This window comes from Loxodonta africana, chromosome 24, assembly GCF_030014295.1.
Source record: "Loxodonta africana isolate mLoxAfr1 chromosome 24, mLoxAfr1.hap2, whole genome shotgun sequence".
NCBI lineage: Eukaryota > Metazoa > Chordata > Mammalia > Proboscidea > Elephantidae > Loxodonta > Loxodonta africana.
Window position 1 is genome coordinate 59404601 of NC_087365.1, and position 23415 is coordinate 59428015.

General features: G+C 52.6%; 1 protein-coding gene across 3 annotated transcripts in view; it reads left to right on the forward strand.

The window, feature by feature from the left end:
- PHACTR3 (phosphatase and actin regulator 3) overlaps nt 1-23415 on the forward strand; it is a 195310-nt gene that overhangs the window by 120388 nt on the left and 51507 nt on the right. For 2 of the 3 annotated variants that reach the window (XM_064276301.1, XM_064276300.1), the window contains exons 4-7: nt 7998-8177; nt 10953-11174; nt 13943-14117; nt 14643-14890. In XM_064276301.1, coding sequence (XP_064132371.1) covers nt 7998-8177; nt 10953-11174; nt 13943-14117; nt 14643-14890 — 825 coding nt within the window. The remainder of the gene's footprint in view (nt 1-7997; nt 8178-10952; nt 11175-13942; nt 14118-14642; nt 14891-23415) is intronic. The other variant, XM_023541334.2, reaches the window with a different exon arrangement.

Genomic DNA, 23415 nt, shown 5'->3' on the forward strand with positions numbered 1-23415 from the left:
TGGTATCACCAGCAGTACAACTGATTCAACAAAACTCTTGTTCTCCGAGCCGCCCACTCTCTGTGATCAGTGTCCCGCAGGTGTGGGGCCCAGGACTTGGATCGTGACGTAGACTTTTCATGAGTCTTAGTGCTCAGAGAGTCTAAATACTGAGGGGCGGTGGGGGGAGTGGCACTCAGCAGAACCTCACTGCCCCGCCGACCTCTGTCTGGAGCTGGACCAAGCTCTTGCCTTCATGTTTAAGAAACCCAGCTTCCCAGAGCCAGTTCCGCAGGGGTGAGTGAACACATCAAATTCCTCCCTCCCCCTTCAGATGTGACACATAATAGTGTCTTTGTAATCTAACTCGGAGTACCAGGGGTTAGGAAGGTGCGCAGGGTATGAACGGACCCCGATCCTATGAAACAGCATGACCCTGGCGGGCCTGGCAGCCTTCCAGGTCCAGCTGTGACTCAGACCTGTCGTCATCACTTCTTCAGATTCAAGGAGTTCAGCATTTTGATGGTGCTCTCTTTCAGCCGCTAACAAAAAGGTTGGCAGTTTGAATCCACCAGCCGCTCCTTGGAAACCCTATGGAGCAGTTCTGCTCTGTCCTATAGGTCGCTATGAGTTGGAATTGCCTCAGTGGCAACGAGCCATTGTCCAGGGAAGCCTGTGGGCAAATGGCCTCATGCTGCTGATGCTCCTTTGCGTGTGAGAGCCAACCTGCCAGCAGGTCCTGGGCGCGATGCTCAGTTCCCACGCTCGGGTCTGGAGGAAGATTTTTGCAGTTAGAGGTCAGCACGGTTCTAAGTCACCTGGAAGAAAAAGCCCCACACTCCTGCGTTCTGGGTGTGTTGCCAGTGAGCAGCGCTTAGGAGCTTGTTGTAGTCGCTGGGTGCCATCGAGCCCAACTCATGGCGACCCCGTGTGACAGAGAACTCCCCCGTAGGGTTTCGTTGACTGTAACCTTTACAGAAGCAGATCGCCAGGTCTTTTCTCCCACAAAACCGCTGACCTTCAGGTTAGAAGCTGAGTGCTTTATCATTGCACCACCAGGGCTCCTCAGGGAGGGGAAAGGAGAATACAGTCAGCATAAGGCCTGTTTATCACCTGTCCTAAAAAAATAGTGTTTTGATGAATAAACGGTAAAGATGTCGATTTGATACCTACCAAAAATAAAAGGATGGGTTGAAAAATCAGGTAGCTGCAGGTTGAGTGGACCTGGAGGATCTGCCAGGACCTTGTCCACGGCTACGGGCACCCTCCAGGATGTCCAGCACGGGGAGGGCAGGGAGGCCCACATCAGAAACAGTGGCTGCTTGTGGGGAGGGGTCCAGGGCGGGGAGGGATGGGGCATGCTTTCCACGTTGACTCTGTTTTTGTACTGCGCAGCTGCATTACCCTGTGTGTGTGTCCTGTACAAACACAGCAATGGCAGGATGTATGCAGAGTTTGCAAAGTCCCTTGGGGTTACTACTTCCCTGCAGCATTGTGCCCAGTTTACTTGCTGAGAAAACGCTTCTGCTCACTGAGGCAGAGGCGAGCTCTCGGCCAGCCCCTGCGTGTGGTCACTCATCCTGGCCTGGGAGCCACAGATCCTCTGTGAGCGGGTGGGAATAGCCACCCCTGGATGCCTGGCCGCCCAGCTCGGGGGGAAGTGGGGGCCCAGCCCAGGAGGGCTGAGTGTGAGGACTGGCGTGCCGGGTGGGGATGCAGGCTCCTCCTCTTTCCAAGGCCTGTCTGGTTTTGTGGTGTGAGGATTCCAAGGAGGACTGGGATTGTCCTAAGCTTGGGTTAAGGAATCAGGGAATCCACCCTCTCAACATCACCTTTTGCTCCCAGGGAGGCGGCTGTCCCTGCGGCAGGAGCGCCCCCCTGTGGCCAACTGCCCTCACTGTGCCTGCAGCTGGATGAGGCATCTGGGAGGCTGAGGTGGGTGATGGTGATAGGGGTCCCCGAAGAGGCCGTGCCTCAGATTCTGCCAGGACTGCCCCCAAAAACTCACACCTGAGCTTTCCAGGCCAGGATGAGCCCTGGGAGTGTCCCCTGCCCTGTGACACTGCTCCCAGCACACACGGGTGTGCGTACACAGACACACACACATGTGCACACGCGCGCGTTGAGTCGAGGGGCCCCAGGGTTTGCCCACCAATGAGTCAGGCCACATGACATGGTGAGATATCCTCCAGACAGGGCCTGCAGGAGAGAGCCCACAGCCCCTGGGAGGCCCTCCTGTTTCCAGGGCCTGAGTTTGCCCTGCTCTGTGGCTGGGTGGGGGGGGCGGGATTTATGAGCTGCTTTACCTCCCACCCCATCCTGCGACTCTTTGTATCTGGGGACCCACCCAGGACCTGCCTATGTGTCCCTGACTTCACGCCCTCTCTGGCCTGAAGGGTCCCCTCTCTTCCCGAGCCCTCCACCCAGTCCCCAGCTCACAGTGAAGTAAATCATGAATGGGCCCCGTGGGTTTCTCTCTGCCAAAAGCTGCTTCTTGGGTTCCTGAATGACTCTCTTTTGTTTTCCTGTCCGCGTTGACAGGGTATTTTCTTTAACAATTTAAGGAATTTCATGCTTCATTGTTGGATATATATAAAAAGCATCATTACCCTGGTGCTGTGCTCAGTGACCTGAAAGACACGAGGCATGAGTTTCTTGGGGGAATTCAACAGGGGCCAACTAAGTCTGTCTGGTGCCTGTGTGGTAGGAATGTGGGGGTGGGGTGTGTCTGTGTGCACACACGTGCATGTGTTCAAGTATGGCTATGCATATATGTGTGTGCACATGTGTGGGTGAATGTGTACACTGTGAATGTGTCTGTACATTGTGCCTGTGCGTGCTACGTATACACACATGTGCTGCACAAGGGTGTGCTGTGTGTACTCAGTGAGCACACGTGTGTGTGTGTGGGTTGTGTGCGTATATGTATATATGCATATGTGTATGGGTGTGTGTTCTGCAGTTCGAATCCACCAGGCGCTCCTTGGAAACTCTTTGGGGCTAGTTGTACTCTGTCCTGTAGGGTCGCTATGAGTCGGAATCGATTCGACAGCACTGGGTTTTTTTTATGAGTGTGTGTTTTGTTTGAATGTGTGTGTGTGCACAGATGTGTATTGTGTGCACGTGTGTGTGCTGTGGGAATGTATGCATATGGGTAGATGTATGCACATACATGCACATGTATGTACCGTGTGTGCATTTGTGCACATGAGCATATGCTGTGTGTGCAGGCATGTGCGTGTGTGTGTACTGTGGGAATGTGTGTGCATATGGGTGGATGTATGCATGTACGTGCACATGTATGTACCCTGTGTGCATTTGTGTGTGTGCACATGAGTCTATGTTGTGTGTGCAGGCATGTGCATGTGTGTGTGCATTTGTGCATGTGTGCACGAGTGTATGCTGTGTGTGCAGGCATGTGCATGTGTGTGTGCATGTGTGTGTGTGTCTGCGGCACCGTCCCCCCCCGTGGCTGCTCAGTACCCATCACAGGCTGGCTGTGGGCTTCTCCCCTTGGCAGCCCTCTGAAGCAGAAGGGCACTGACGAGTCAGGCAGTTGCCTGGCGGTGGTGAGGGGGGCGTGGCATGCACAGTGAGAGGAGCAGGGACTAGCCGCCCACTGCCCCCCACCCCAACCCGCGTTTCTTAGCAACAGCTCTGCCACCAGGGCTATTTTGGGAACAGTAACTTTTCATTGAGCATGCTCCCGAGCTGGAGCGCTGAGCACAGCCCAGAAAAGTCCTGCCAGGTGGCTGAGCTGCAAACACAGGGGAGGAATCTGGGGATGGGGTGCTGGTGGGGTGCCTCTGCTAGACCACTGAGGCTAGAGGCCTTCTTTTGGGCTTCCAGTTCAGGGCCATGACCCTTTTCTCACTGTTGTTGATGATGATGACGGGTGACGGAGAACCCTTGACTGTTGCTAACGATGATCGTCTCCAGCAGCAGAAGACCCACCCTTTCTAAGATTCTGTGTCCACCCTGTGAAAGGCAGACAGACTTCCCAGCCGGAGGTCATGACACTCAAGTGAGACTATTTGGGATGAGCGGGTCCCATGTCTCCGCAGAGCAGTGCTGAGGCCGTGTCAGCTGCCATCGTCCTTCTGTACCCCCGAGGGCCGTGAGCTGGTCACCATTGTGTGAAGTGTGAGTGACTCGGTCACAAGAAAGGTGCCCAGAAACCCCATATGTATATATATGAGAGCGTTATTACCTGGTGCTGTGTTCAGTGACCCGAGGGGCACCAGGCATGCATTGCTTGGGGGAATTGGACAGGGGCTGCCAAGTCTATCTCATGTCTGGGCAGTAGAAACATGGGGGTGGGGTGTGCCTGTGTGCAAATGCATGCATGTATGCACGTGTGAGCGTGTGCCTTTATACACATGAACACACTTATGCATACATGTAGTGCGTTCTGCAGGTGTGTGTATGTATGTACACACATGTGCCTGTATACACATGTACACATTTTTGCATACATGTAGTGCATCTTGCAGGTGTGTGTATGTATGTACACGTGTGTGCCTGTATGCGTTTTTGCATACATGTAGTACATTCTGCGGGTGTGTATGTGGATATGTGCACACGTGTGGGTGTATGCCTGTGTGTGCACGAGTGTTACGTATACATATGCATGTGTGGGGCCTGCTGTGTGACCTCGAATTTTGTCCACACAGTGAGTTTTCTTGGCTGAGTCTGGCTCTTTGCCTGGGCCACGGGCTGGTCAACAAACTATAACCAAAAGTCAGAAGGGTCCCAGGACGTGTTTTTACACTCCATGAGCTAAGAATTTTTTTTAACCTTTTGCACGTTTTTTTTTTTTCAGTTAAAAATCATAAATCAAAGAATACACAGCGCACATCACATGGCATGTTACCCCCAAGCCTATAGCATTTACCATCTGTTCCTTTGCAGGGAAAGGATGCCAGCCCCTGGCCTAGAGCCTCTGGCAGGTGTGCATGTGTGTGTGTGAGTGAGTGAATTTGTGTAGGTGTGTATGCATGCACGTGCATATGCGTGTGTGTGCGCCTGGTGTGAGTGTATGTGTGCTGCGTTGATGAGACCCTCCGAGCCCTAAATCTGGACTCCATCCTGGCTGGCCCCTCTTTCATCTGCTGAGGGCAGTAAAGGAATAAGAGAACCAATGATTACAAACTCTTATCTCTCTGAGGGTCACGTGAGTGAAGGGGCCAGGCATGGGGCTGGGGTGGTGAGTGGGTACCCCAACCTAAGAGAGAAAGCCGCTCTGTCTTGCCTGTTGTTATCATGTGGGCACACTGGCCTAGGCCAGATCTTCACCCCATCGTCCTCATCAAAAGTATCATCAACACCAACAATGGAAAAACAAGCACGTGTATAACGCTGACTCTGCCCGGCACGTTGTGTTTATCAACTCATTTAATCCTCACAGTAATTCTGTAAAGTGGAGCATAGTAGTAATATCCTCGTTTTATAGGTGATGTAGTTGTTAGGAGCCGTCGAGTTGGTTCCAACTCACAGAGACCCTGTGTACAACAGAACAAAACGCTGTCCAGTCCTGTACCATCCTCAAAATCAGTGTTATGCTAGAGCCCATTGTTGCAGCCACTGTATCAGTCCATCTAGTTGAGGCTCTTCCCCTTTTTTGCTGACTCTCTACTTTACCAAGCATGATGTCCTTCTCTAGGGACTGGTCCCTTCTGATAACATGTCCAAAGTATGTGAGACAAAGTTTTGCCATTCTTGCTTCTAAGGAGCACTCTGGCTGTACTTCTTTCAAGACAGATTTGTTTGTTCTTCTGGGAGTCCATGGTATAGTCAACGTTCTTCACCAACACCATAATTTGAAGGTGTCAGTTCTTCTTTGGTCTTCCTTATTCATTGCCCAGCTTTCACATGCATATGAGGTGATTTGAAAACACCATGGCTTGGGTCAGGTGCATTTTATTGATAAGGGCATCTAATTATACCTTTAGATGTAGATATCCTTATAAGGAAGGTAAAGGAAACTGAGGCCCAGATTTCTAGATAAAGAAATAGGCCCAGAGAGCTTGCCAGATGTTGATATTGAGGCCCACAGAAGTTGGCTGTGTGGGCAAAAGAAATCCCACCCACAGTAGGTGAGACTCCTGGGTAGGTGACCAGCCAGGTGTCCAGACCAGGGCACTTTTGAAAGGGAAGGGGCCCTGCTACAGGTCACAGGGACCGCAGGTTTGTGCCAGGACTGACCTGGACAGATGAGACCCCGACTCTAAAATTGGCCTTCCCTCTTCCTGCCCACCACCAGGACAGGGGCCAGCATGAGGGGGGAGGGCTTCCAAGGCATGGGGTGGGGGTAGGTTAGAGTCCCCACACTGCTTCTTCTGGGTGGCTCTGCACCGGGGTGCCCTCCCCTCTGAGCCTGCCACAAAGACTAAGGAGGTTCCCACCGGGGAGCATGTGGCTACTCTGTACTGGGGCTGTGGCCGTGTCTAAGGAAAGGTGATTGTCATCAACAGGCTTAGTCTCCCATACCTGGGCTGCCACTTCATGGCTGTGTGGCCTGGACCAGTTCCTTGTGCTGTCCACATGCTGATCTCTTGCCAGTAAATACCACCCTGGGGGCTGTCAGTCACCACTGACCCTCAGAAGGCCCCACAGCCGAGGCTCGAACGAGGGGATGCACCAGGCCCCCTTTAAGCCTCCCTGAGCCTTGGTCATCTTTTCGGGAAGGCTACTGTTTAGAGGCGGGCACTCCTGCCCGGTGCCCACCTTGATCCTGGGCATGTCCCCATTCCAGGGCTCACGGTGCCCCGTGTGGCCATCTGGGTGGTCTCCTTACAGATGCGAGCTACCCGGGAACATGGACCATGTCTCATCCACCTCTGCCTTCCCAGGGTCTACCGTGATGCCAGGAGCACAGTAGTGACCAGTGGTCGCATGGTCCATTACAGTGCTAGGCACACAGTAGTGACCAGTGGTCAGATGGCCCATCATGTTGCCAGGTGCGCAGTAGTGACCAATAACATTTGCTTAGTGGGTAACCAGTGGTTGGGTGGTCTATCAAGGTGCCAGGTGCACAGTAAGTAAGTGTTCAGTAAACATTTGCTAACAGGTAACTAATGGTTGGAAACCCTGGTGGCAAAATGGTTAAGAGTTTGGCTGCTAACCAAAAGATTGGCAGTTCGAATCCACCAGGCACTCCTTGGAAACCCAGTGGGGCAGTTCTACTCTGTCCTATAGGGTCACTATGAGTCAGAATCAATTCAGCAGCATGGGTTTGATTTGGTTATTTTAACCCGAGGTTGGATGGTCTGTCATGGCGTCAGGAGCATAGTAGGTGATCCGTGAAAGTTTGCTAAAGGGTGACCAATGGTCAGATGGTCCATCACGGTGCTAGGCACACAGTAGGTGATCTTTTAACGTTTGCTAATGGGTGACAAGTGGTTGAACAGCAGATGCAGAGAAGCCTTGGTCATCTGCAGCCACAGTAACGCTGTGTGACAATCAGCCTCAAACCTCAGCAGTATTCAGCAGTGATCTACTGCTCACCACCTGGGTTGGCCGTTATCAGCTGACCTGGGATAGCCTCAGCTGGCAGGATGGGGATGGCTCAGGCCTGTTCCCCATCCCTCACATCCTCCAGCAGGCTGCCCAGAATGTTCTCACAGCGGGCAGAAGCATACAGGAGGGACATATGGACATATGCAAGCTCTCCATTAAGCCACCGCTTACATCAAACCCATTGGTGTCCCATTGGCTAAAGCCAGGGTTATAATAGGCAGGCACCGCAAAGGCACATGGCAGAGGGTGTGATTCTGGGTGGGGGTGATGGGGGCCACAGTCCAGTCTCCCCCAAGGTGTTAGAGTTGGAGACTGCAGCCCGGAGGCCCAGGGCCAAGATGTATTATGACACCTGGTGCTTTTCTTAGGAAGATGGGTTGTGGCGTGGGGGTCCTGGGTGGGGGGTGTCCAGGTCCACACCATCCCTGCAGGAAAGTTCTTCATGAGAATGGAAGGGCAGGCAGGGGTGCAGGCAGGCCTGACAGCTGCCTTCCTTGCAGATGCTGAAAGCAAAGCCAACTCCTGTGGGGGCCCCCGGGGCGTGCAGAGCGAGTCAGCCCCGCCCCAGCAGGAAGCACTGGCATTGGAAGACGCCCAGCCGGGAAGCCCCTTGGCCACTGGGACAGAACCCCTGTCCCTGGATGAGCAGCTGTCTGCAGACACCCACCCTGACGACGGAGGTACTGGCTGAACCCACATGGGCTGAGCTGCCTGCAGGATGTCCACCAGCTGGGGGTGGCAGCTGGGGTCCCCGTCTGGGTTTGGGCAGTGGCCCTCGGAAAGGCCGTCCTAGAGGCTCGTTGTGCCTCGTGCTTCAAGATCTGTTGCGCTCTGCCACGGGGCTGAGTTAGAACTTTTGCCGGAGTTTTTCTCCACTGTCTCTTCCCAGGTCTGGCAGGACCAATGAGTTCAGGTGCTTAAAGGTGTTCACAGGAGACCTTTACCTGACACTGTTCTCCCAGGGCACCTGTGCATGTTTGCTGGGAACTTCCGAGCAGGAAGGTGCTCTCCAAAGGAGCAATTATCCATTGGGAGCATTTCAGCAGATCCCAGGACAGTAGGGCATGGTGAGGGCAACCAGCCTAGCCGCCTCAGCCACCAGCAGGTGGCTGTCTTCTCCCCAGAGACCCAGAGAGCAGCCTCTCTTCTGCTGAGGCCAAGGCCGTGCGTGCTGTGGTCCCCCAGCACCAGGGCTCTGGGTGCACGCTGAGGTTCCCCCACTTCTCCACCAGGTGTGCTTGGCACGTTGTTCTAAGCCTCAGTTACCTCCTCTGTTAAATGGGGAAAATAATAGCACCGACATCAGGGTGGTTTTCAGGGCAGGAAGCACTTAGCATAGCATCTGCTACATTGAGCCATTGTTGGTGGAGGTGGTGGTCGGGGTTGTTGCTGCTGCTGTGGTTTTAAGTGGAGGGACCAGGACGGCTGCTGGTGGTGGGGAAGGGAAAGCAGAAGGAAGAAGGAGAGGATGGAGGGGAAGACACGCCCCCAACACAGAGACCTGCTGGTGTTTTGAAATATCCGCTGCTTGTTGCCCAGTCAGCAGTGGTTTGTAGCATTGTTGGCAGACCTGGCTATTGATCTGAGCACCTGGTTCCTCCTAAAACGTCAGGCTGTAAAGATGTCTTGTGCAGTTTGGGGTCTGGAACTTGGTGTCTTGCCATGAGTGTGGCTCATTGAAATACAGGTTTGGCCCAGGGGCTATAGTTTGTCACCCCTGGCCTAGTAGCAGGAAGGACTGGGGGCTTTGGCAGAGCCTCAGTTTCCCTGTAAAACTGGAGGTGAGGCCACACAGAAAGAGGGGAGGCCAGGTGAGAAGCTGGAGTCAGGAAAGGAACAGAGAAGGCGAGAAGCAGTCATTGCAGTAGGAAAGCTTGGGTAAAGAAGAGGCACTACAGAATTCTCCCACCCATCTGTCCAATTCACCTACCCATCCATCCACTCACTCATGTACCCATCCACTCACCCGTGTACCAGCCTACTCACCTACCCATCCATTTACCCGTGTACCCATCCACTTATCTGTCCATCCGTTCAGCTACCCATCCATCCACTCACCCAAGTACCCATCCACCCCCCTACCCATCCATCCACTCCCCTGTGCACCCACCCACTCACCCATCCATCCATTCACCTACCCATCCATCCACTCCCCTGTGTACCCATCCACTCACCCATCCATCCATTCACCTACCCATCCATCCATTCCCCTACCCATCCATCCACTCCCCTGTGTACCCATGCATTCACCCATCCATCCATTCACCTACCCATCCATCCATTCCCCTACCCAACCATCCACTTCCCTGTGTACCCACCCATTCACCCATCCAACCATCCACTTCCCTGTGTACCCACCCATTCACCCATCCATCCATCCACTCACCTGTGTACCCATCCACTCACCCATCCATCTATCCATCCACTCACCTGTGTACTTATCCAGCTACCCATCCGTCTACCCATCTACCCATCCACCCACCAGAGAGCAAAGTCAGGGGCCCCAGAAAGTGCTGGTCCTGAGGGTGAGGGTCTCCCTAGTCTCTTCCTCTTGTGGTGCTCTGCTGCACAGGGGGAGGGTGGGAGCAGATGATGGAGGCCACCTCCAGAATGGTGTTTAGCCAGAAAGGGAAAGGAGAAGGAGGTGAGGCACAGGGATTGATGGGTGCTGTAGAGATTGTGCACTCTGGGGCCTGAGCTGTATAAAGAGAGACGTGGGCAAGGGGACAGGTGATGGGTTGGGAGACAGCAGAGAGTGGACAGGCTGGGGGCTCCAGAAGGTGGGGGAGCAGTTAGGCGGGACCCTGGACAATCAGGCTCAGGAAGAGGAGGTCAGGGGCCTCCCCATCCCCACCCCCTACCACTCACCTCCCAGCTGGCCAGGGCTCGGGGGGGTGGCGCTTAGAGTGGACCTGTGAAAATAACAACTGTTCTAACTGGGGGGCCACCATGTCTCAGGCCCACATCTTATCATCACTTCCTGTTTAAACCCTCCACAATCTTATGAGGGGATGCTGTTATTGGCCCTGTGTCATCAATGAGTAAATGGAGGCACAGAGAGGTTTAGTAACTTGCCCAGGGTCACAAGGTGAGTGGCAGACCTGGCCTGTGACCAGGCATGCCTGACTCCCAGACCTGTGACAGTGACCATCACCCTGGGTGGGGCTGGTCTGTGGCTGAGGTGGAACCGGGGCATGAACCTTGTGAGTGGAAAAGTGAAAGGGTCACCCACGCTCTTGGAACTCCCTCCCTCATCCCCTCCTTCCCTCCTTGTTTCTGGTGGTTGTATTGACAGCTGGGTTCAGAGTCAGTTAAGGGTGCATGTGAAGTGACTCCTCTGTGTTTTGCTCAGTGTTAAAGATCCCACCCAGCCAAAGAGCTCTACATATCCTCATTCACTCCATCAGTCAGAAGGAACTATGTTTTGTGAATTCTCTATTTTGCTCTTCAACTAGCCAAGCTGCCGTTAGCATCCAGTGGCAAAGAAGATGATGATGACAGCCTCTTGTCCACCTCGGACGAGCCCTCTCAAGCCTTAGCTGACTCCCTGGAGAGTCCTCACAGACCCCTGGAGAGATCCATGGGCCAGCTGCCCAGCCCCTCACTGCTGCCCACCCCCTCACTGCTGCCCACCCCACCACCCAAGGCCGGATCCAAAATGGTGAAAAATGTCACAGGTAGGTCCACATTCGTTCCTCCCTCCCTTCGTCATGCACGCACACACCATCCATCTACCCATCTAACCATCCGTCCACCATCCATTCCCCCAGCCATCCAACCATCACCCATTCATCCGTCTTCCCACTCACCCATTTATTTATCCATCATATGCACCCATCCACCCATCCATCCACTCACTCATGTACCCATCCATCCTCCCTTCCGTCCCTCCATCCACCCCTCCACCCCTCCACCCCTCCACCCCTCCATCCCTCCATCCATCCATCCATGATTTCAGCCAGTCTGGATTGGGCACCCATTACAGGCCAGTTGTCACCCTTTGATTATGTTACTGTGGCTGGAGGGTAGCAGGTCTAGGGGGCAGAATCAGAGGTTGGAGGTTGTTCTTAGCAAGGAGCTCTGGTTGTCCAGAGCAGACCACCCAGGCTCTTCAATCAAATGAGGTAGTCTATTGGCAGGAGTCAAAGAGCATGTCTTGTAGAACGTGAGTGCAGGAGACACAGTCCTGGGATGGGAACTTTCTTTTTGTTTATCTTTGTCTGAACTTTCAGGATCTGCCTGTGCATCTGTTGCTGCTTTCCTCTGAGTCTCTTTCTCTCTGTCTCTCACTCATTCAGTCTTTCTCGCTGTCTCTGCTGGTCTCGGTTTTGTTGGTTCTCTCTCCATTGAGCCCTGTCCAGCAAGACAGAGCCAGGGATAACACCAGACTTTAGGGACAGAGAGGAGGGCGTGGGCTGGGGCAGAGGCCCCCAGAGGCATCTACCTCGGCAGCTTGGCCACACTGCCTGATAGCCCCGGGAAGTAGGTATTTACTGTTGGTGCCTGCCTGGAAATCTCTTGTCCCATCTATGCTGATCTTGGAGAAAAGCAGCTCTTCAACAGGTGGTTTTGTTTTTGGGATTAAAACTTTTCCATGCTGTCTTTGATGAAAAAGGACGTGGAAGATGACACCAAATAGCCAAGCTCAGCCTCTTTGTTCCAATCACTTGAGCAACACAACCACCACCAGTTCTTACCATTTGTTGGGTGCACACCAATCCTAGGTACCCACAAGGCCCAAACATGCACAAGCATTGGCCCTTCCCTTGGGGGAGGTGACATGAGCCCCAATTCATGGTTGGGAAACCGAGGCTCGGGAAGCTTCTGCAGTTTGTCCAAGGCCCCATGGCCAATTGAGATGAGAACCCAGTTCCAAGTCTCCTCAGGACTGCCCCACTTTGTGCACACATCCTAATCTTGGGTCCCGGGGTCCTGCCCCACCTGCCATCAACACCTCTGTCTTCCTCACCTCAGGTCCCAGGAACTGAGGTACGTCTGGGGGGGTGGGCACTTCTGATATGTCTCAGGTTAATTTGGGGACTGAATTAGGAGCTGGAGGGGACAGGAGGGTGGCCTCGAGCGTTGGACTGTGGTCTCTATTTCTCACTGCCGGGACTGCATTACTCATCACTCATAGCGACCCTATAGGACAGAGTAGAACTGCCCCATAGAATTTCCAAGGAGCGCCTGGTGGATCTGAACTGCTAACCCATGAGTCGGAATCGACTCGACGGCACTGGGTTTGGGTTTGGGTGGGGATTGCATTGTGGGGACTTGGTCTTCATTTTCTCTGCTCTTCTGCTCCCTCCTCCTTTTGGAGAAAAGGTTTGCTGAAGTATATGAACGCTAGGTGGCAGCAGAGGAGAAGGCCCCCTTTCTTGGGCTTCCTGCCCAGGGCCCCCTCGTGCCTGCTGTCCCAGGCCAGGTGGGGGAAAGAAGGCACTGCAACGGGGTCCTCACCCACCCTCCACCTGAGGCAAGAGAATCCTACCCACAGACTTGCTTTGTCGTGGTGTTCAATATCTAAAAAATGTTGTTGCCTGCATTTTAGACATTGGAGATTTTTATCTACCGTCCAGATGCCTGGCTTTTCTTGGGAAGTCTTTGTATCTGGCAGCCCCCAGCCCATTTTCCCTCGTGGCGACAACAGGCAGAGTCTGAACATCAGCAGCAGCCTCGTTAGGATGGGCAGGCGCTCCTCTGTTTGCCGCGGTCCTCACCCCTCCCTCTTGTCTGAATTGCAGGAGGCCCCTTGGCACCTCTGCCTCCCACCTGCCTGGCCCCTGGGGACGTGGAGCTTACCATAGGCTCAGCGCGATGTGCACATCCTCTGGGGCTTTGGGGAAGGCAGGAAGGGGGGTGGCCTCAGCTTTCTAGGTGGGATTTGGGCAAGTCTATCTTGAACCGTTGTCAAATGCATTCTATGGAAATCAATGCTTATTGCTCACATTTGAAGAGCAGGGACACAGGAGGAGGTGTTTCTAAGGCAGGCGGCCTGCTAGCCTGGCCCCTGTGGATTCTGGAGGGAGTAGGACTGGACAGGGATGCACCCTTGTCCCTGGACCTGGGGGAGGGAGCCTACAAGCTGGGACTCATAGGGGCCGCCTGGCTGTAGGTGCCGGTTCTCTGGGGGGTGGGGGAGCCTGCCCAGAACCTGGGGCTTGGGTAGAGGGCCTGCCCAGGACCTGGGGCTGCAGCTCTTTGGGGCCGGCTGGCCTGTGGGTGCCTGTCCTCTGGGGGTGAGGGCCGCCCGCCTGGACCTGGGGCTCCTTGGGGCTGGCTGGCCTGCGGGTGCCTGTCCTGTGGGTGCAGGGGGCCCTCCTGGGACCTGGGGTTTGTCGGGGCTGGCTGGCCTGTGGCTGTGTCCTCAGCTCATCTGCTTGTCAGTCAGCAAGGCCCCTCATCCCCTGGAGACTCATGTTCTGGCTGGTCCCTCCCAAAACAGGCCCAGCCACACTCTTCCAAGGCTCCAGTGTGAAGAGTGCAGACCCTGCCCTGCGTGGCCAGCTCTCCACCCCTACGGGATCCCCGCATCTCACCGCTGTCCACAGGCCATTGCCCCCCAGCCGAGTCATCGAGGAGCTACACAGGGCACTGGCCACGAAGCACCGGCAGGACAGGTAGGCCACCATAGTGTCCCCCAGTACCCCACCCCAGTGCCACGCCCCCCAGTGCTGCACCTCTGACCTGTGGCCTGAGGAGGACCCCTGCCAGGTTAACATGCTGCTGCTGCTGCCACTGCCTTGAATCTCTTAGTAATTTCTGAACCCCCAAATCCAAAACCAGTTGCCTTCGGACTGATTCCAACTCATGGCAATCACACATGTGTCTGAGTAGAACTGTACTCCGAGAGTTTTCAGTGGCTGATCTTTTGGACGTAGATTGGCAGGGCTTTCTTCTGAGGGGCCCCTGGGTGGACTCGAACCTCCAGCCTTTCAGTTCACAGCCGAGCACTTAACCATTTGCACCGCCCAGGGACTCCCAATTTTTTAACTAGGGGCCAGCATTTTTAGTTTGCCCTGGGCCCCAAAAGTCATGTAGCTGGCCCTGATTCGCACATTCTGATAGGGTTAGCCCACAGGTAGATTTTGCGGGGTTTTGGGGAGAAGGGGACACGTAGAAACGGATGAATCTTCCTGCTTTAGTTTTCCAGGAAGGGAAAACAAAGGGTCCCCGAAGAAGCGTGTGGACGCGCGCCTGTCGAGGACTTCCAGCCTGGAGCGGGGCAAGGAGCGGGAGGAGGCCTGGGGCTTCGATGGGGCAACGGAGAGCAGGCGGGCTGCCGTCCAGGAGTCCGAGGAGAATAAGGAGAACCTGCTGATGGCCTCAGAGCTCAAGGATGACTTGCTCTTGTATCAGGATGAGGAGGCGCTGAACGACTCCGTCATCTCCGGTGAGGATGGCCTGGTCCTCCGTGGGGGTCTCCTCCCGGAGGGAGCGTCATGGGCAGGCACGGAGCCTGTGTCTGAGTTTGTGTTTCTGCCTGGCCACGAGGAGGGGACATGGCCCAGGGCCTGGTGCAGAGCAGGTGTGGAAGGAGCTGCCCATTCAGAGAGGTGCCTTCCCCAAAATGACCGGGGCGTGCATGGCCACAGGCTCAGGGGTGGATTAGGTGACACCCACGTGGACTTGTTTTAGTTTGATAATTACGTGTTAACTTGCATGTGAATTAGGAAAAACGTAAGTTTGGTGTAGCAGTGACTTTGTGCCTAGGACTAGCCACGTGATTAAGTTTCACCAAAATGTTGACGGTACATTTAGTCTGCAGACATGGCGAGAGGTGGTTTGGGGGTCGCGTGGACATCTGATGTTTAGAAAATACAGAAAAGAATTCCAAGGGAAGAATGTATGAGATGGAAGAGGGGAGATGGGTTAGGCAGCCGTCTCAGACACTTATTTTTGGGGACAAAATTCAATCCATAACACCTTCCATGTTGCTTGTCCCAGGGGATGTAATCAGGGATCTCTGAGCCCCTGAAAGCGCACCCAGGAAGGGCTTCTTTGCTTTTCTCACCTTCTCAAAAGTGTCTGTAACTCCCCAAAAAGTTGTAAATCTCTACTTAAAATAAAATACTTGGCAGGGGGAGAGGGGGGGATTCAATATCGGTCATAGAAAAGGTTTATCAATAAAACATTACTTTTGGGGGAACATCAGTCACAGTAGGAAGGGCCTCCGGAAGCATTCTGCTTTGCCTGGTGCGGCAGGTTTTACTGCTTCTCTCTGCAACCTTTGGTTTCAAACCTCGAGTCCACTTGTTGTGGCTGATACCTTATTTGTAGATCTCGGTGGTGTCTGGGTTTTGTGGGTGGTGTTGAAGCAGCAAAGCACCAGGCAGCAGATTCATCAATTATCACAACCACAATTTTATTTACATGCAGTTCGCTGTTGCTGGAGGCTTTTTGGGCATTACCTTGTCCCACTTGAATACTCTGGGGAAACTTGTATCAAGCATTTTGTCAACTTGCATTCTCTACATTCTGGGAAACCCTATGGGGTAGTTCTTCTCTGTCACCGAGATTGCTATGAGTTGGAACTGACTCAGTGGCACCCAACAACAATTTTCAGAAGTAGATTGGCAGGCTTTTCTTTCTTCCTAGTTTGTGTTAGCCTGGAAACTCCTGATCTCATCAATACCCCATGCTGATTTGTATTGTTCCTTCAAGTCAGCCGATTCGTTGACTTAACAAGAGCATTGGTGTCTCTGCAGACAAAGGGGCATGCCTGCCCTCTGTCTGGAAGACCAGTCAGTGCGTTTGTATAATTAGACCAGGTTTGCTTGCTTGCTTAGCATGGAGCAAGGACAAGGAGAATTAGAGACCATTACCCAAGCCCGGGTCAGCAGGACGGGCTGTGAGGGGTCCCTCAAGTCAGGGAGAGAGGCTCCTAGCAGGCCTCCAGGTGCCCTGCAGGGGCCACCTCTCCTAGGCAGTGGGAGAGACCTTCTAGGACCCCAGACTGCAGGACTGAGTGCCCCTTTTATGGTGTACCACGGGGGCACCTGGGCTCCTCCCTGCACCACTGGGCCCCCCGGGCTTCCTGTCGCCTTCCTGGCAGGTTATCTAGGGGGTGAATCAGGTGGCACCAGTGAAGGGCTTAGTGCTGGGGCTCATGCCAACATCATCATGCTGATGTGAAAATGGAATCTCAGCAACCCCGCCACCTTGAGACAACAGGCGCCCTGGATTCTTTTAATCAATGTGCCCAACACATCGTAATGGCTGTGCCGTAGACTTGGACGTGTGGAGGTGGACGGGCTGTGGCCTCCAGGATGAGGGGGTGGAGGGACTACTCACCAGGGCTTTTCCCTAAGATATGAGCACAGGTGGAGCACCTGCCACACTTTGCCCCCACCTCGTAATACCTGTGCGTTACCTTATGTCTGCGTCTCCCCGTCTGTAGACCCTGCTACCTGTCTGACTCTGTTTTCAGTTGGTCATTGTCTTGGTTATCTAGTGCTGCTATAACAGAAATACCTCAAGTGGATGGCTTTAACAGACATTTATCTTCTCACAGTCTAGGAGGCTAGAAGTCTGAATTCAGCTCCAGGGAAAGACTTTCTGTCTCTGTCGGCTTTGGGGGAAGGTCCCTGTCATCAGCCTTCCCCTGGTCTAGGAGCTTCTCAGTGTAGAGATCTCAGGTCCAAAGGACACATTCCCCTCCTGGTTCTTCATTCTTGGTGGTAGGAAGTCCCCCAATCTCTGCTCGATTCTTTTATATCTCAGAAGAGATGGGCTCAACATACAACCTAATCCCTGTAGTTTGAGTCCTGCCTCGTTAACATAACTGTCTGTAAACCTGTCTCTTAACATCATAGGAGTACGATTTACAACACAGGATAATCACATCAGATCACAAAATGGTGGACAACCACACAATGCTGGGAATCATGGCCTAGCCAAGTTGATACGAATTTTGAGGGGACACAATTCAGTCCATGACAGTCGTGGTCCTGCCAATGTGGCGTGTGCAAGTTGGATGAGCAGTGAGTGCTTGTCGGGGAGTAAAGTCACAGCCACCCTGGCAGAGGTACGCCCCGCGCCCGCTGTGCTCCACAGGCTGCACCGAGCACCGTTCCCAGGGTGGCAGGGAGTAAAGTCACAGCCACCCTGGCAGAGGTATGCCTCGCACCCGCTGTGCTCCACAGGCTGCACTGAGCACCGTTCCCAGGGTGGCAGGGAGTAAAGTCACAGCCACCCTGGCAGAGGTACGCCCTGCGCCTGCTGTGCTCCACAGGCTGCACCGAGCACCGTTCCCAGGGTGGCAGGGAGTAAAGTCACAGCCACCCTGGCAGAGGTATGCCTTGCACCCGCTGTGCTCCACAGGCTGCACCGAGCACCGTTCCCAGGGTGGCAGGGAGTAAAGTCACAGCCACCCTGGCAGAGGTATGCCTCGCATCCGCTGTGCTCCACAGGCTGCACCGAGCACCGTTCCCAGGGTGGCAGGGAGTAAAGTCACAGCCACCCCGGAGAAGGCCTCACCGAGTACCATTCCCAGGGTGGCGACGTAACCCACCTAGCAGGCCCATGAGGCACAACTGCCCCAATGCACTGTGTTACGATCCTGGTAAGGCCAGAGCATGCGAAGAGACTGAAGCTCAGAGAAGCCCGCATTTGCAAAGGGGCAGAGTCAGGATTTAACCTGGATGCTGGACTCTAAGCCCTGCCTTGCTGGGCCGCAAGGCTGTGCTGGGCTGCGAGGCTGTGCTGGTAACACCCAGCAAGGGCAGAGGCGGGGAAAAATCTACGCTCCACAAACTCATGGTGTGGTCACGAAAGGACGCACCCTCTCTGAAGGGCTGTCAGACTTCAAGTGCCCAGACCTTCTATTTCAGCAACTTTGCTTTCGGGAATTTCTTCCTCAGCTGTCCTCACATGTAGACATGAAGGTTTATGTACGTCAAGGCTTGTGAGCCACGGCCCTGAACATTCTGGGCAGGTGAATCCTTTGCTGGAAGGCTGTTCTGCGCATCGTCAGATGTCGAGCAGCGTCCCTGGCCTCCACCCTCTAGATGCCGGGAGCCCCACCTCCATGCGGTATATGGGTATGTTGCACACGTTATAAAGTGTAGCAGAAATAGCAGTGAAGAACAGGTGACAAGAAATAGCACATGTGTATATGAGTAGGACTATTGTCTACCACAGCCAGACCCCGTGAAGCTCTGGGGCTGAGGCTCAGGAATCTGCATTTCAACAAGCACAGAGGGGAGGAGGGATCCCCATACAGGTGGTCCAGAGATGACTCTTTATGTAAAATCATATGAAAGCTAGATGAGAGAGATTAAAGTTGAGGGGGGATTTCAGTGCTTCATGGAATTAAAAAAATTTTCTTGATGTTGAGAATATACACAGAACATACACCGATTTAACAGTTTCTACACGTGCAATTCAGTGATCCTGACTACATTCTTCAAGTTGTGCAGCCGTTCTCACCCTCCGTTTCCAAACTGCTCTTCCCCACTTAAGAGGAACCCTGGTGGCTCAGTGGTTAAAGCACTTGGCTGCTCATCAGAAGGCTGGTGGTTAGAACCCACCAGTGGCTCCATGCAAGAGAGATGTGGCAGTCTGCTTCCATAAAGATGACAGGATTAGAAACCCTATGGGGCAGTTCTACTCTGTCCTATAGGTTCACTGTGAATTGGAATCAACTTCATGGCAACGAGTTTGGTTTTTGTTTTTTTACGTAACGTGAACTCACTGCCCCCTTAGCTTCCTGTGTAAACTTTTGAGTTTCTGTTGTCAGTTTGATCCCATTTAGGTAGATTTTAAAAGAGCACAATGCCCCAGGCAGACATCCTTTACTAGTTAAGCTAAACTGTTGTTTGGTTTGAAGACAACTTCAGGAGCTATTTTTGGTTTAAGGTTTAAAGATTATCTCAGGGCAGTAGTTTGGGGGTTCATCCCACCTCCACGGCTCCAGAAAGTCTGGATTCTGTAAGAATTTGAAATCCTGTTGCTTTATGGAATTTTTAAAATAGCCTTTTAGCAATGCCTTTGCTATTTATTCACCAGCCACTGTACGTCCCAGCCCCAGGCTAAGAAAAAGCTAGACCCTGTCTCCGCCCTTGGTGGTCTCATGGCTACAGTAGAAAGCAGAATTTCCACCCTAGTGGCAGTGCAGTGAACTCAGGCATCTGTAACAGGGTGAGCATCACTGTGGAACACGATGAACTCAGGCCTGTGTAACAAGACAAGCGTGACTGTGGAATGACAGGAACTCAGGCAGCTCATGGGGCCGCGTGACTTTGAAGGAAGGGGTCCCTGGAATCCTTCCTTCGGTGGCTGTGACTATGAAAAGTGAGGCTAAAAGGCATTTTCTTCTCTGAATCCTATTTTAAATGCAGCAGAGGGTCTGTTGAAAGGCCCCTTGCAGTGAACCCTTCTGTAACATGAAGAATCTTCTATTGAGCGAGGACTCAGGTGTTCTCATCATTGCGTGAGTTCACAGAAAGAAGCAGTTGCTGCCTCTTCTTGGAAGATGGGGCTCTGGGGTTTCTCCTCATGGACACTAGGTGGCGCTGCAGACAGTCACTGGGATGCAGGATGCTGGGGAGATCCTGGTCTAGTCCATTTGGGACACCCTGGTGGGAACCTGGGAGGTTCAAACAGTTAAGGCGCCCAGCCAGCCGCTAATCAAAAGGTCGGAGGTTTGAGTCCACCCATAGGTGCCTCAGAAGAAAGGCCTGGCAATCTATGTCTGAAAAATCAGTCATGGAGCAGTTCTACTCTGACATATATGGGGTCTGGTGGATCTTGTTGACACCAGGTAGGCAGAGCTGCCGCTATCCCAGCTTTTCGGGGGATTGTTAACTTCATGCTGGAGCCCTGGTGGCGCAGTATGGTGAAAGCACTCCACTGCAAACCAAAAGGTCAGCCGTTTGAACCGACCAGCCGCTCTGTGGGAGGGAGATGTGGCAGTCTGGTTCCAGAAAGACTTACAGCCTTGGAGACCTAAGGGGGCAGTTCTACTGTGTCCTGTAGGACCACTGTGAGTTCGAATTGCCTCGGCAGCTGTTGTCCCTTCTTACAGTTGAGGAAGCTGAGAAATGAGGGGAACAGCCCATTGTGTGTGTGGCCCCCATTCATGTACCCAGCTCTCTCCAGCATGTCACTGATCTCAGGCACAGTGAGCCAGGGCCTGGGAACACAGTGGTTCAAGCCAGGGCCCCAGACTTCAGGCAGCCCACAGCAAGTGGGGGCTCCACAATCCCAAAGAGGTGATTTTGGGATTGGAGGACAAGGACTGGGATGAGTGAGCTACACCTCAAGATTCCACATTGGAAAGCAGCCATCTCAGCCCCAGGGCTTGTCAAAGGCATCCAGGCGGGGCCACCCGACAGGCATTGTGTGGGAATCAACCTCTCCAGGTGATCCTCGTTGCAGACAGGGTGGAGGAGCAGAGTTCCAGAGTCTGCTTACCGAGGCAGAAGGAGATGGGACTTCCCAGCAGCTGGAGCAAAGATACAGGTGGAAACTTGGGAGGCACACACACTGTCCTGTGGTTCTTATGGAACCAGTGTGTGACCTGGGGCATGGCTGGGGGCAGAACAAGAAACCTTTATACACGCGAAGAACGGTGCAATCCAAAAGGCAGCAAAGCTGGAAGCTGGGGAATGCAGTCCTGAATCCCTACCTGTGGCTGTGTGACCCTGGGCAGAAGCTGCCATCTCTGTGCCTACTTCTGATCTGTAAAATTGGAATGCTAATTCCCAGCACCTGCCTCCTGGGCTGTGAGGAAGTCCATGCGGAAATGCACGGTGCTGTCAACGCTGCATCTGGCATACAGCAAACATTCCTTAAACCTTGGCTGCTCTCACGCTGTTGGTGGGCAGCATTGTCTTTGCTTCCCATTCTCACCCAGTGGCCGGATTCTCACTGTGGAAGGGCCCCCAGGCTCTGGTGGGGAGGTGGAGAGGGAGAAGGAAGCCAGGACAGGGGCTGGTGAGGAGGTCCTGGCTTGGCACAGGGAAGAGAGGCTGATGGGGGCCTGGGGAGACTGAGCCAGAGAGGTGAGATGACAGGAGCTGAGAGTGACTGAGGAAGCAGGGTGCTGTCTCGAGAGAGTCCATCTCCTTGTCAAGGAGCCAAGTACAGTGGCCACTTCCAGATGAATCTCCCTTAAAGTTGTGTGTGGAAAGTTCCCCGGCTAAAACGTGGTGGGTCTGGGCTAGAAGTTAGTTCCCCTAGTTCTCCAGACACAGAGCCTGACTTTCTCCCCAGCCCTTCCTACGTCCACACAGCTGCTACAGAAAGCTCAACACTTTCACTTTTCTCTGCGACAAACAGCCATGCTCTTTCCAGAAAACAGGATCCAGTGTACTTGGGAGATGCATGATCCTGGAGGTCCACGGAATTACTTACTGGACTTGTCACTCTAGTTCACATTCGAGACGCAAACCCAAAGCTGTGTCCCTCCCTGGAGAAATCCCCTTCCAGGCCATCAGACATTTCTTATAAGGTGCTGGGCCTGATAAATCCTTTTTTTGGACAAGACTGATGAGAAAGATGAGGTGGAGATGGTTTTGGAAACCAGGCTGACCCACTGCGTGGTTTCTTGGAAGTGATGGGGCGATGTTCTTAGCGAGCAGTAAACCAGAAGCCAGTTCAGTGGTGTTGACTGACTCATGGCTTCCTCCCTGACTCATGGAGACCCCATGTGTGTGGAATTTTAATTGGGATTGCATTGACTCTATGGATCAATTTGGGGAGAATTGACGTCCTCCCATCAGCTTGGTATATCTCTCCATTTATTTAGGTCACCTTTCAATTTCTCTCAACAAATGTAGTTTTTAGGGTATAAGTTTTACATCTTTTTGTTGGGTTTCTGCCTAAGTATTTCGTATTTTTAGCCTATCGTAAATAGTATTTTTAGATACACAATCAGTTCTCTGCTAAATGCTTAATGGAAGTGGTGAGAGTGAACAGCCTCGTCTTGTTCCTGATGATGTTGCGTGCCCTCAAGTCAATTCCACACAGTGAGCCTATAGGACAGAGTAGCCCTGTTCCCATAGAGTTTTCTAGGCTGTAACCTGCTTTACAGGAGCAGATCGCCAGGTCTTTTCTCCCGTGGAGCCAATGGCAGGTTTGAACCACTAACCTTTTGGTTACCAGCTGAGTGCTTAACCATTGTACCACCGGACTTCTTTTCCTGATATCAAGGGGGAATTTTTTTTTTCATCAATAAGTATGTGTTACCTATAGGTTTTTCATAGATATCCTTTATTAGTGTAAGAAAGTTTCCTTCTAGACATGTTTGCCAAAAGCTTTTAATCAGGAATGGATGTCAAATTTTGTCAAATGCTTTTTCTGTGTCTATTGATATGATCTTTTGTTGTTGTTGTTAATTTGGTAAATAACATTGACTGCTTTTCAAATGCTAAACCAAACTTGCATCTCTGGGAAAAAATCCCACTTGGTCATGGTGTATTACCATTTTTGTATATTGTTGGATTTGACTTGCTAACATTTTGTTTAGAATTTTGCATCGTGTTGATGAGGGATATTAGTTTCCTCGAAATGACTTTTCTGGTTTTGGCACTAGGGTAAATTCTGGCCTCATGGAATGAGTAAGAGATTCCCTTTTCATTTATCTGAAATAATTTGTATAGAAATGATATTATTTATTCCTTAAATGTTTTCCAGAATTCATCAATGACTCCACCAGGTTTTTAACTGTAAATTCCATTCTTTAATAGATACAGATCTACTCTAGTTATGTATTTCTTCTAAAGTGAGCTCTGTTAGTTTGTGCTTTTTTTTAATGAATAATATTTATTTTATGTTTGGTGAAAATATACACCCATTCAAGAATTCCTAGACATTCAGTTCAGTGGCATCGCTTCCTTTCTTCACTTTGTGGCAACAGTCTTACTGTTTCTACTCAACTTGTTTCACTGCCCTTAACTTAGGCTCACTGCCTCC